Source organism: Desmodus rotundus, chromosome 5, assembly GCF_022682495.2.
Source record: "Desmodus rotundus isolate HL8 chromosome 5, HLdesRot8A.1, whole genome shotgun sequence".
Taxonomy (NCBI): Eukaryota; Metazoa; Chordata; class Mammalia; order Chiroptera; family Phyllostomidae; genus Desmodus; species Desmodus rotundus.
Window position 1 is genome coordinate 93017274 of NC_071391.1, and position 14572 is coordinate 93031845.

A 14572-nucleotide genomic window follows, 5' to 3' on the forward strand; every position below is an offset into this window, starting at 1 on the left:
GAATCTTGTTATATCACTTTGCAGAGACACTTACAATGCACTGAACTAGGCAAAAGTGGAATTTAAAAATGGAATTTTCAGTCAGCCTAATAATTTATACCCTCCCTGTATCCCTCTACCATCTTTTCCAGACACAACCTAACATTCCATCTTCTAGGATGTGTTCACTTGTGCCTCCTCCACACACAGAAGCCTCTTCAGGGGAAGTTTGGAACCCTCAAATACTGTTTAAATGACCCCCAAGTATAAAAATGACATTTCTAAAAAATATACTGCAAACTGGACTTCTCTCTAGTGTCTTTAAGCACCTGTTCCTCATCTCTGCTCCTCCAGGGCCTTCCTAATGGTCTTCCCGTACCCACTGTTAGTGACTCATTAATATCTACACCTGTTCCTTTATTTTTAATTTTTATTGTGGTACCATATATATAACATAAAATTTACCATTGTAACAATTTTTAAGTATACAGTTCTGTGGCATTAAATACATTCATATTGTTCAATCATCACCATCATCCATCTCCCAAAATTTTTCATCTTCCCAAACTAAAACTCTGTACCCATTAAACATGAATTCTCCATCCTCCCAGCCCCTGGCAGCCATCATCCTACTTTCTGTCTCTAGGAATTTGACTACCCCAGGCACCTCATATACTTGGAATCATACAATATTTGTCCTACAGTGATTGGCTTATTTCAATCAGTATAATGGCCTCAGGGTTCATCCATGCTATAGTATGTGTCAGAATTCCTCCCTTTTTAAGGATAAATAATATTCTGTTGTATGTATAGACTGCATTTTGTTTATCCATTCGTTTATCAGTGTGAATGGATATTGTGTTGGCTACTGTGAATAATACTGCTATGGACATGGATATATAAATATCTGTTTGAGTCCATACTTTCACTCCTTTTGGGCATATACCCAGAAGTGGAGTGGCTGGATCATATGGCAGTTTTATGTTTCGTGTTTTTTTTTAATGTAAAATTTCATAGAATTAGGTTTCTAGAAGAGAGTATAGGTACATATATTTATGGGGTTTTTTTTCTGTTTCATCCTCTTTTTCTTTCATTTTTTAATTGTTGTTCAAGTACAGTTGTTCCATTCTTGCCCCACCACCACCCCCAGCCCCACCCTTGGTCCTAATCCTTTAGCTTTGTCCTTGTGTCCTTTATAAATGCTCCTTGATTACCCTTCCCCTACCCCCCCTTACCCCTCCCCGCTCTCTGGTTACTGTCAATTTGTTCTTTATTTCAGTGTCTCTGTTTCTATTTTGCTTGCTTGTTTGTTTTGTTGAGTAGGTGACAGCATGGATGGATCTGGAGAGTATTGTGTTTCACTTTTTAAGGAGTCACTAGGCTGTTTTCCACAGTGGCTGCACCATTTTAAGTTCCCACCAACAGGGCACACGGGTTCCAATTTCTCTACATACTCATCAACACTTGCTATTTTCTGGGTTTTTTTTTTCCATAATAGCTAATATGATGGATCTGAGTGATATCTCATTTTGATTTTGATTTGCATTTCCCTAGTGATTAGTGACATGGAGACTTTGTTTATGTGTTTATTCACCATTTGTATCTTTTCTTCAGAGAAATGTCCATTCGAGATCTTTGTCTATGTTTTAAACAGATTTGTTGTTGTTAAGTTATAGGAGCTGTTTTTCATATTTTGGATATCAATCCCTTTATAGATATATGATTTGCAAATATTTTTGCTGGCTGGCCTTTCCATTACATGGACAACATCCTTTGATGAACAAACGTTTTTCTTTTTCTTTTTTTTGATATATTTATTGATTATGCTATTACACTTGTCCCATTTCCACCCCTTCACTCAACTCCATCCTGCCCACCCCCTCCCTCCCACATTCCCCCCCTATAATTCATGTCCATGGGTCATACTTATAAGTTCTTTGGCGTCTACATTTCCTACACTATTCTTACCCTCCCCCTGTCTATTTTCCACCTATCATTTATGCTATTTATTCTCTGTACCTTTCCCCCCTCTCTCCCCCTCCCAATCCCCTATTGATAACCCTCCATGTGATCTCCATTTCTGTGGTTCTGTTTCTGTTCTAGTTGTTTCCTTAGTTTTCTTTTGTTTTGGTTTTAGGTATGGTTGTTAATAACTGTCAGTTTGCTGTCATTTTTACTGTTCATATTTTTTATCTTCTTTTTCTTAGGTAAGTCCCTTTAACATTTCATGTAATAATGGCTTGGTGATGATGAACTCCTTTAACTTGACCTTATCTGAGAAGCACTTTATCTTCCCTTCCATTCTAAATGATAGCTTTGCTGGATAGAGCAATCTTGGATGTAGGCCCTTGCCTTTCATGACTTGGAATACTTCTTGCCAGCCCCTTCTTGCCTGTAAGGTCTCTTTGGAGAAATCAGCTGACAGTCTTATGGGAACCCCTTTGTAGGTAACTGTGTCCTTTCCTCTTGCTGCTTCTAAGATTCTCTCCTTCTGTGTAATCTTGGGTAATGTAATTATGATGTGCCTTGGTGTGTTCCTCCTTGGGTCCAGCTTCTTTGGGACTCTCTGAGCTTCCTGGACTTCCTGGAAGTCTATTTCCTTTGCCAGACTGGGGAAGTTCTCCTTCATTATTTGTTCAAATTAGTTTTCAATTTTTTGTTCTTCCTCTTCTCCTTCTGGCACCCCTATAATTTGGATGTTGGAACGTTTCAAGATGCCCTGGAGGGGTTCCTAAGCCTCTCCTCATTTTTCCGAATTCTTGTTTCTTCATTCTTTTCTGGTTGGATGTTTCTTTCTTTCTTCTGGTCCACACCATTGATTTGAGTCCCAGTTTCCTTCGCATCAGTATTGGTTCCCTGTACATTTTCCTTTGTTTCTCTTAGCATAGGCTTCATTTTTTCATCTACTTTTTGAACAGATTCAACCAATTCTGTGAGTATATTGATAACCAGTGCTTTGAACTGTGCATCCGATAGGTTGGCTATCTCTTCGTCGCTTAGTTGTATTTTTTCTGAAGCTTTGAAGTGTTCTGTCATTTGGGCCTTTTTTTTTTTTTGGTCTTGGCGCTTCTGTTACTTTAAGAGGCGGAGCCTTAGGTGTTCCCCGGGGCGGGGTAACTCTGGTCGCAGTGCTGTGACGCTGTACGTGGGGGAGGGGCCGAGAGGGAGCACTGGTGCCCGCTCCACTCTCCACCGGATTTCAGCCACTCCCTCTGCTACCCAGAATCAAATTGGGCCCCTCTGGTGCTGGCTCCCGAGTGGGTGGGCTTGTGCACACTCTAGGCCCCTGTGGGTCTCTCCAACCACCTCTCCTGTGAGGCTGGGAGTCTCTCCTGCTGCTGCCCCAACACCCACAGGCGTTTTCAATCAGAGGTTTGAGGCTTTATTTCCCCGCCCTGGAGCCCTGGGTTATGCGGTATGCTTCGCTCCCCACCCTTCCTCCGGGTTTATCTGTGTGCGAGTGTGGGGCCGCGGGATGCTACCCGTGCTCTGCCTGCCCCCTTCTCCACCACTCTGAGTCCGGCCCTCTTGGTTTATCTGTGCGTGAATGTGGGGCCACAGGGTCTGCTAGTGGTCAGACTGCCTGTCCCTTTCGTCCCACACTCCACCAGTGTCGGTCCACCATGGCCACGCGAGTCCTCTCCTCCCTGGTGCCCGTCTTCGCCCCTCCTACCGGTCTGGATGTATGTTTCTTTTTTATCTACTTGGTGTTGGACTTCCTTGCTGTTCAATTTTCTGTCAATTCTGGTTGTGCAAGGAGGCGCAGTGTGTCTACCTATGCCACCATCTTGGTTCTAAAATCATCACAAACGTTTTTCAATTTGATGAGATCCAGTTTTCTTTTCCACTGTTGCCTGTGCTGTCGGTGTCCTATCAACACCTCTTTTTTAAGTATGTTTTTTTCTTCCCATATGAAACCAAACAGGTATCCACAGAGCCAGGCTGTTTTTCCAAATGCAGACGTGCACAGCTCTAGCAGCAGCGCCTCTACCCCCATCCTGATGATGGGACAGGCAGTGCTGCATCCCAGCTTCCCCAGCTCCCAGCCAGCACCCCTGCAGCCCACACAGGCCCAGCAGCAGCCTCAGCAGCACTTCCCGCAGGTGGGCGCCAGGTGATCTTGGGGCCAGGGAGACAGGGCCCAGCTCCAAACCCACACCTTTCCCCACCTTGCTTTAGAGGTGGCTTTAGTCCTTAGGACTGAAATATACCCCTACAGATTTGTATTTGAATCTTTATAGTTTCTAAAGTTCACAATTCTCAAAGGTTATAAATGTACACAGTATAAGAAATTTAGCATCAGCTATTATGCCTCATATGGTTATGTACTAAAAGGGTCCATTTTTAAAAAGTAGTTTTTATTAGTGTCTGTATTTTTAAAGCAAGAATAAGACCCTGATAACTATGTTTGTTGGACTTGCTAGTGTACTTATATCAAAGCCTTTTACAAATATAAAATTAAATCACATTTAAGGACTTATCAGAATTCCTTAATAAATACGATAATGTTGCCTGAAGTTGGGCTTTCCCAGGAAACATGCAGCATGTTGCCATGTGGTCACCAGTTACTTCTAGCAAGTACCAAAGACACTGGCTTTCTCCTCACCCCTCTGCCCTGCTGGCACATTCAATGTCATACAAAATTGTGCAGTGGCAGACACTTTGAGAGCAGAGGGCTAGAAATGAAAAGAATCATCCTTGAAGGTCTAAAATCTATATAATTTAATTCCAAAACTACTAAACTATCTGTGGTATGCTTTTCAAATCTCCCTGATCCCAGGCATAGTGGGAATCAACTCAAGACTCAATTTTGCATATCTTGTCAACTTATAGAACACAGACGTGATTTGGGAAGGGAACTGATGCTGTGAGAGGGAGGCAGAGCCTGAGGGAGAGTTAGAGGCCTCCCAGATATTTTTTCAGTGGTAGCAACGAAAATGCAAGGCTCAGGCTGCACAGAGTGCTCAGGCCTCCTTGGTACCCTCAGGGCCTATGGTGCAGTGTGCAAAGAGCTTGTTACAGAGCAACCAGGCTCTGGGTTAGTGCCGAGTGAGAGCACTGTGGCTGGGAGGCCTCTGTGAAGAAAGTATTCAGTGTTCTGCTGTAGAGCTGGACACTTGGGAAATGCTTGAAGTGCAGGTTAAGGTGTGGAGGTGAAGGACCAATATTGTAGCAAGAGAGACAGCCTTAGCCAAATTAGATGGGCAGGCATGCGCCAGCAGCTTCAAAACCAGAGTGAATGGGAATAGTGGGAGGTGAGTTTGAAGGGTCCAAGTTTCCAAAGTTGGGCTTTGGCCAGTTGGAGTTTCTGACATGCAAATGAGGATGTTTTCTAATAGGTGCTACAAATGGCAGTATTTGGAAGGAGTTACAGGATCTGGAACCACTAGTGAAAGTGTGCTGGCTACATGCATGTTTGCATTCTGCCATATTAATTATCTGCATGTGGGTGAGCTTCCAACATCCAAAAACATACACGCTACATATGGACATGTACATGTGGGCCACATGTACATGTGGACCATGTGTACATGTTCAGTCCCCACAGGCTCACTGGGCCAGAAGGAACCTTTGTGCTGGCTTGAAGCTTGCCTTCACAATTCACCCTGTCTGGTAGAGCATGGGGTTCTTTTCTACCCCATGTACTCTCCTTCCACAGTCCCACCAAAGCCCTCATCACAAGACCCCCGGCCATGGAGAAGAGTCCTATGGTCTGTCCATATCTGCATTTCAGCTGAGGAGTTGTGGAATCACAGAAGCACCTCTGGAGCCCTTTTCCTTTCCTTTCTAGATACAGGTGCCAACCTCTTTGCACAGTGAGCAACAGGACTCACTGTGCAGCCACTTCTCTCCACCTACTTGCAGCAGCCAGGGACCCTGGGCTTTGCCCTGCAGCCCCAGCCCCCTCGACCTCCCCGAAGGGTCAGCAGTCTGTCTGAGTCCTCAGTCCTCCAGCAGCTTCCCCAGTAGTACCCTGGCACCTCAGTCAGGTCCCAATCAGCTTTAACTAATGGACGGATAAGGGGGCGGAGGAGAATTTGAACTAAACCATTGGCCTTTGCACACATGGCATATATTTCAGATGTTCTCGATGGTAACCATCTCTGGAGAACCATGGATGGCATCTGGGAATGATCAGGAATTCTGGCCGAGTTTCCATCACTTCTGCACTCCTCGGGCACACTCTACAGCCATAGTTGGATGTCATGATTCAGTCTACCTTAACAGATAGCTGGTCTCGCTGCACCTTCCTGACAGCACACTGGTCACTCTAGCCAGTAGTGGCCCATCCACACGTACTAGCTGGCCTTCACTCTATTAATCATGTTTTCTTTGAATTCCAGAAGCACCGTTAGAAATCTATTCAAGAGAGAATTAAGAGATTATTTTTCATTATTTTTAAATGGTTGTTTTTGTCTCAATTTGCACAGCTGCATAGAGGAGGTAACTTAGGCACTTTCATTTTAAAAAATAATAAGATCTTATGACTTCATTTGGAGACCACAGTAACAAAATAGCTAACCAGTCAGAGAGCAAAGCTGGTCATCACTCACCAGGCAGCAGCCCACACCCTCCAGCCTGAGCCCCACACTATGCTGGTGATTACTTTTATAACACTGGACTGTTTCCTGTTTACTTTGTTGATTGCAACTACTAGATAACTCAGAGCAAAGCACAATCATGCAGCTGACAATCCAGAACCTTGTGAACTGAAGGGTTATGAAGGGAGAGGTTTTACAAGCCGGATAGGTCTGTGGAGTGCCCGGCCCCCAAAACCCCCCTGCGTGTGCTGAGCCTGTGTGTGAGAACACTGTCCCTTGCTACACATCTTCTGCAATAAGACCCAGGACTGGATTTCCTTTTCAAAATGCACTTTGCTTTATTTTTTGTATGTTTTCTTACATTGAGATGTTTCTAAAGAAAAGATTTTATGTAATTACAATTACAAGATGCAGTGTAGTACAGCTATTGTAATAATGACCTATTTCTATACAAAATAAAATTGTATGGATTATATATAAATTATTTTGTACCTGAGACACAGTTCCTTTCCCAAATATAAAAGTATAAAAGTTTTCTTGTGTTTTTCCATGAGTGGACATTTTGTAATAAATTAACAGATTTGTGTGTAATTTCCTCTGGAAGCAGTTTCTGTCCCTTGTCGTATGTGCATGCTCATATCTTTTCATCCATAAACATATATGTTTTTTAAATTTCAACATGTTTCTAAGGATAATCAAATACGTGGAAAAGGTGGAAGTAAGCAAAAAATAAGTCAGGTGACAGTGTTATGTTTTTTCAGCTGTAACATGTGCATCAGCCTTTCAGGTCCCTGATTTTTATAGCAAATGTTGTGCCAGGAAAAAACAATGGTTCAATGAGCAATGATAGCAAAACAGACAAACCAAAACAGGAAAAGTTCCTGGAAACATATCAACCTTATGGACATAGGTAATCTGTGGAGAAGAACAAGACATTTGCCACCAAAGGATTCATCCTCTATAATTCAACTCACCTGGGCTGGTCTCCATGGGCTCTGACCAACAGCACTCAGACATCAGTGATGCACAGGGTGTGTGTGTGTGTGTGTGTGTGTGTGTGTGTGTGTGAGAGAGAGAAACAGGCACACATATCATACTGATGAGGGCTGATAGAGCAGCAGCATCTTGGAGATTTCTGCCAACTACAGACATCAATCATTCTTCCCCATGAAGCTTCATCATGCTGACACAGGGTGTCCTGCACACTGTGACTAGGAACCAATGAGGTGGTGATGCTCAGCACAGCCCTTTCCAAAGCCGCTGGCCCAGGAGAACTGAATTCCTTTCCTTCCTCCATCACTGTAGCTCTGTGCTGCTACCTGCATCCCTGTAAAACACAGATCACTCCTCAGCTCTATGACTGGGATCAGGTTTAATGGCCTAAGATGCTGCCATATAAATACATCAAAAAGGAGTTTTATTCATCATGCAATTGTTGTATTCCTGGAAAAAGGTAAGTCTGAAATTTTACATGCATTAGGATCATTTACTGTTTAAACTAAAAGAACCAGAAAAGAACTGGATTAATTACTTTGTAGTTTAACTCTTTTGTAAAGTGGAAGATCTGATTTTTCTGTAAAAGTTTGTATTTTAATGGGCTGTCAGAATTCTTATTTCTAAGTTAAGCGAGATTTTTAATGGAAACAGCATTTAATTGCCCTATGATTTTCTAGTTGGAAGCCATTAAGAGAGGGTGGGATATGCCATGCTACTAATTTAATTTAGTGTTGCTTAAATCTTACACGTGTTCAGAATCTGGATAAACTCAGAAAACTCTTACTGTGTAATGTTTCTGTATACCCACATGATATCAGGGGAAGCTTAATCCCTAAGCTTTTCTTTTTCCCCTGCTTTTCTTTTAATCCCTAAGCTTTTGGTTGTTTTAATTTTCTTCATTAAAAGGCTGCTTTGCAACCCTGTCCTGCTTACAGAAAAACCATGAGCTTTCTATTTGGGAAACTATAAAATCTTGCTTGGCTCATGAGAAGTGACTGAAATGTGAACCCTGGAATATACAGCCTTTTTTAATATCTTAAACTAACACTGAAATGTACCATCTTCTGTCTCTAATGGCAACCAAAATTCACTAACTTAAAATTTTTGTTTATACAGGAAACATGGTGAACTGGTCAACTATTAGATCATTTTAAACCATGACATTTTGCACTCTCTCCTAAATTATCTGGTAAAATTTGAGTGTTTGGTACAAAATTGCTTCAATTTCTCTTTACTTTGTGAGGCCTAAAGGTTTTAGAGTTAGCCATTGATAACCTAGAGAAAAAACTGATTAGGTTCCTCCAGAGAAATGCCCTGTGTGGCTTATGGACAGACACATACAAACTACGCACTACACACGTGCAATGCAAACAGTAGCAGACTTCTATACACAGAACAAGGCTGATTACAAAGCTGAAATACCTAGCCTTCTGGTATCTGTGAAAGAACTTTATTTTTCTGAGGGGAAAAAAATGCTCATTAGGAAAAAAGAAAATCTCCTTTAGGATTTTTTCCTAACCAGCCAATGTCCAGCTATGGGGAAAGAGGGTAACCCTTTAGCACATTCAGTAAATTAACACATGCCTTAAAATAGATATTCCAATATTGAGTTACTGCTTGTAAGAATTTAATTAAAATCTCAAGTCTGATATAAAAGATCCCTTAAAAGTTTTAAATTATCTTAAAAGCAAAAAGGACCCACTTAATGTAATAACAAAACTAAATATATTTATATCAAACTGGTTACAAGTATGTGAATACCATGGATTTAATTTTTTGTATTTTAATCTCTAGTCATTCTTACACTTTTTCTGTGTTCCAGTTTTTATATCCCATTATAGGATTTCAGTAACTCACCAAATAAAAATTTTATACCACTCTAGGATTAAGGATCTTACCATACCTGTCCTCCAAAAAAAGGACAGCCATTTCTGACCAGCAGAGCCTGAAAGTCCAGAGTCAGCAACTTGAGAGTTTGGCCTAGAGACCAGGGACTTGGTTATTTAGTCTGTCAATTCACCCAGATCTGCTGGCATGAAATTCTTCCCTTTCTATTTCAAAATCATATGTCTTACATCAGGAAGCTTTCATTGTTCTTACATAGATTTTTATTTTTGAGACTTGGTGAAGATTTCTTCACATTTTCTCAGGCTAGATGTATCTAACTTACTGTATGACATATTGAGTCTGGTGTTCTGGCCTATTTGGAAACTCATGTATGTCTTAATTACAGCATTTCACTGTAATTAACACAGTTGTAGCATGTAGCTATCAGGATGAATAAACTGCTGGACCCCTTTCTACCTTCACAGTGCAGCACCCACTTTTCCCGGGAGCATCTGGCTCCCTTGCAAGTGTCACCTCACTTCTCTCAGATAGAAGCTCATATGTGTCTGTACCTTATTAACAGACACAGCTTTACAAAGAAACAGGATACCCATACATATCAATACCTTCTGACTTATTAAAAATATTTTGCATATCTATTATATTGACTCCTCTGTTAATTACAACTACCTTTTTTAATATTCCATGGTTTACTGTAAGCACAAAGTCATTGACTCATGGCCTTTTTATAAACTCAGCTTTTCTAATTAACCATTGTTGTTATTATTATTATTTTATTTCAAGCTCAAATCAGTGCAGCTTGGGAAACTCCCTTCATTGGTCTCTTTATCTTTTTAACACTACCTATCAGAAATCAGATTCTGGATTTCTTTATGGAAACAAGCAAATCAAGGTCCAGCCTTATTTTTTTTTTTCTACTACAAAGCATGGAATTAACCCCAAGGAGACCTGTTTCCTTTTTATTTAAAAAAAAGTATTGGAGATTAAAATCTGGGTGACTAGAGTGAGAATGAGAGTTGGTGTTGGGTAAAAACACTGCTTCTCTTGCTACTATTGAGCCATTTTGTGGTGATAGAGGCAAACACGTATTTCTTTGAGGTGGTGATTTGTTGGGAACCGCCCTGCCTGGTTTCAGAGGCTGTAACCCCCCATGATTAAGGCTGAGTCAGAGTTGGGACCATAAGCCACTAAGGAGACAAAGCTTATCTCCCTGGCAGGTGTGCCACCTCTGCCCACTTCACCCTGCTTGGCCCTGAGCTTGGCCAGTTAGCCAATGACGGGTAAGAATCCTCAAGGGAGGATCAACCTAAGACAGGCATGGTCACGGAAGAGGCCCGCAGGGAAGGACTCAGGGGACTGTGGAAAAAGGGGGTGATGGACCCTCGCCCCTCGGCTTTGAAATGGCCTGAGTCCTCATTCTGTCTGCAAGAAGTCTCCTAATCTCTTAGCTGCCTTACTTGCCTTGCCTAACTTAAGCCGGAAGCAATAACAGAGGGCAGGGCAGTCCTGTGCTGGGAGGGGCGGATTCCCTGGGGAATCAGGCCTAACAAAAATACATACATTCCTGTGAAACCTACTTAATTTGTACCCTCAGTTTAAAAGATAAGGGTCCAGACCTGAGATGAGTCTGGTGCCTAAAGTTTTATGGCCCTCTAACTAATTGGCTGTAACTCAGAATAAACCCTCAAAGTTCTCTGTAAATCATGTATTGTTTAACCCTTACTGCCTGACAATGATTGATGAGCTTTATCTGCATTAAAGCCTCCCAACATCGATTTCTTCAACATAATATATTTTACATGGTATTTTACTATACCTTTCTAATGTGATTTCATCAACACTAAGATTCTCACCAAAATTGATGTTTCATATAAAGTCAGTTATAAACTGTCAATTTTAATTTCAAAGTACTTCTTGTGCCAGTCGTCTCCTCTCTGTCCCCACTACTCACTCCCTAACCCAGGCCCTCATTTCAGCTGGATCACAGCCCCTTCATTGACACCCCCCGCCCTGCCCCGCAAGCTCCAGTTCGTATGCACAATAAAAATAGAGTTCCAAAGCACACAAAGTTCATCCTAATGGTTTTGGTCTCTGGAGGCCATCCGTGACTGACCTGACTCCTGAGACGTAGAGGAGAAGACATGGGGGAAGAGCCTGTAGGCTAATGATTTTCAGTACTTCAGACCAGTGTTTATTATATGTCTGTTCAGCCTTTACTTACAGCAGCAGAGTTGACATCTGAGAGGGCCATATTATATATTTCCACTGGAGGGGTCTATTTGCTTTGACAAGAAGTAGGATCTATTCATTCTATCAGTTATCTGAAAACTTGAGGCAGCTGGCACCAATTTCTTATTTATTAAATTGACACTTCAGTACCCTGACACATAGTGCACATGAGGAATCTCTAGGTGTTTAGTTCCCCTCTAGATGCTGGAAGCCAGTTAGAAAGGGGAGGATCATATCTGCAGGTGGAGGTATAAGGAGTCAGGGTCATACAAGTGATCCCAAAGGGCCATTATGATATAAAAGGCCTCGGGCACACCCTGGCTGGTGTAGCTCAGTGGATTGGGTGCCAGCCTGTGAATTGAAAGGCCACTGGTTTGATTCCCAGTCAGGGTACATGCATGGGTTTTGGGCCAGGTCCCTTGCTGGGGGGGTGCATGGGAGGCAACCAATGGATGTATTTCTTGCACATTGATGTTTCTCTCCCTCTCTTTCTCCCTCCCTTCCCCTCTCTCTAAAAACAAATAAATAAAATCTCTTTAAAAAGAAAAAGAAAGGCCTCAGGCAGGTTTTAGGTGCCTTATCCTGAGGAAGAGGAAAATAGGCAAGATGAGGGGAGGAGGGAAGGAGAGGAGAGCAATGGAGAATGCCTTCAAAGTGCTGGGGATAAATTATTTTCAACCTAGAATTCCATAGGAGCCAAAACATTAATAAATTGGGGGGGTTAAATAAATATCTTTGGATATGTGAGGGGGCAAAAACTTTAGCTCCCATCTTCCCTATCTTAAGAAGCCACTAAATGGCATGCTTCTGCAAGATAAGAGAGTTCAGGCCCTGGCCATGTGGTTCAGTTAGTTGGCATGTCCTCCTGAAATGCCAAACTTGTGGGTTCAATCCTCAGTCAGCACAAACAAGAATCAACCAATGAATGCATAAATAAATGAAACAACAAAATAATGTTTCTCACTCTCAAATCAATAAAAAAAATTTTTTTAAGAAGAAAGTTCATCAAGAATATGAAGGCATGTATTCATGGATCAAGTTCACTATCTTTGAATCCTTAGACTGGTGACATCCAGGCCTAGGCCTCTGAGCTCTAGAATGATCTCTCCTGGGCACCTCCTCAGAGCACCCATCATCTCTCACATCACATCTAAGCCACTTGTCTACCCTGCCTACTGCTTCCCCAGCTTTCCTGCCTTTTCTGCCTCTCCCTCAGTACGTCTTCTTCCAGAATAGATGGAAAGCAGTCCATCCCCATACTCATTCTGCACCCTGTCTTCATCTGGCTTCTTCCCACTAGCTACTGCTCCAATAGTGAAACTTTGTAAAATCGCTGATAACTTCCTCTTTGGAGAATCTAGTGGGATTCATCTTATTTTTGCCTTACTTAAGCTCCGTAACATTTAAAACCTGTTGATTACTCCAGCTTCCTTTGGACTTACAACATTTTCAAAGACTTTTCCTAAGACTTGACTAATTTCTTAAGTCTCTGTCACTCTGCTCCTCCCACACCCCTCTTAAATATAGTGACTCTGCACTGCTTTTCTCTCTCCAAGTCCTCTTAATTTTACCTCTTTATTTGTATAAAAATCAGTCTGCCTCTTTCCAATCCCACTGCTACTGCCACAGACCCTCCTCATTGTCCCTACTATGTAGTTTCCTTCCACTTATCTCCTTGCTTACCATCTTGTCCCTACACCCAAATCTATTCTTCACAGTGTAAACCAAATTAATTCTAAAACAAATCTGAATATGGCCCTGCTTTCGTGAAAAACCTTTCAATGTTTCATCACCTATAATACTCTGGAGTAAGGCCCACAGACTATCTTGTCTCTCCGCCTAGAGTCTGAGCAGTCATACTACTTCAGACCTTCCGTGACTGCACGTTCTGCCACTTCCCTGCCAAGCTATCTTCTGCCCTTCCTTTCAGACCCCACACAAGCCTCCTTGACCCGGCTGTGGATGAAAGAACCTCCAAATCTCTACAAAGTTTTATTAAGAATTTATTTGAGCCAAGTTTGAGGACATGCCCAGAAGCAATATCTCAATGGATTGAGAGAATGCGCTGAACAATGGCAGTTTTGCGACTAATTTTACAAATTTAGAATCAAGAGAAACTATAAGGAAGGTCACATGAAATCTGTTGGTTAAAGAGACGGGAGAAAGCAAAGCGAGTTAAATGTCTAGGATTGGACTAAAAAGCAATTATGGAGGAACGCGTACTTTTACATTGGTGAGTTCAGGATAGTTAACATCCGACATCGGGAATAGAGATGGTATGTTGGCAACATGAAAGCAATGAGGGGGCTTTCCGTATTGACAGACTGTTGCCAGTGAATCTGCTTCCAAGTGATCTGGAGAAGAAACCTACTTTGATATTTCAAAAGTATGTTATCCTGAATGCATAAGAACGAGGGGCCGGGCGGGCTCAGGAAGCGATGACCTGCCCAGGTGTACTCTGTGGTTACTTGACCTCTCTAGGCTTGCCAGACCTGTCACCGGGCCCCTGAGACGGTCGGGTGTACACACTCACACATCAACCCCCAACAGCTCCGCAGTCTAGAACAACAACGACCATCACTCGTGAGTCCTCCTACTCTCCGTCTGCATCTGCAGGGCAGAGCTGTCTGTCATCTCCAGGACCACCAGCCGGCACCCTGCCGCCCAGGTTCCATAAACGTGGTCCCAATTAACGAGTGAACGGGAAAAACAAAACAGCGTCTTGTCTACCAAGCCCTGCTCCCAGCCAACCGGAACCCTAGGTTTTGAATCTGTTTCAAGACTCAGACGAGAAGCGAGAAGGCGTAGGACCCTTCCTCGGCGCATTCTCGAGGAGACGGAAACTCAGCCACAGAAAACCAGATGCGGAGAGCCGGACTAGCAGCGCAGCCAACCTAGGCAGCGTCAGGCCTGACGGCTTTATTCCCGGCGCGCACCGCTGACGTCAAAGCTCCACCTCCCGTTTCCTCCCCCTCCCC

The 14572-nt window shown here is 42.6% G+C and overlaps 1 protein-coding gene across 1 annotated transcript in view; it reads left to right on the plus strand.

Moving 5' to 3' along the window:
- NPAS2 (neuronal PAS domain protein 2) overlaps positions 1-6153 on the plus strand; it is a 172473-nt gene extending 166320 nt beyond the window's left edge. Inside the window, 3 exon segments of the mRNA XM_045204750.2 lie at positions 3905-4082; positions 5771-5815; positions 5818-6153. Of these exon segments, the coding sequence (XP_045060685.2) occupies positions 3905-4082; positions 5771-5815; positions 5818-5949 (355 nt within the window). The 3' untranslated portion in view covers positions 5950-6153.
- Positions 6154-14572: the final 8419 nt, after the last annotated feature.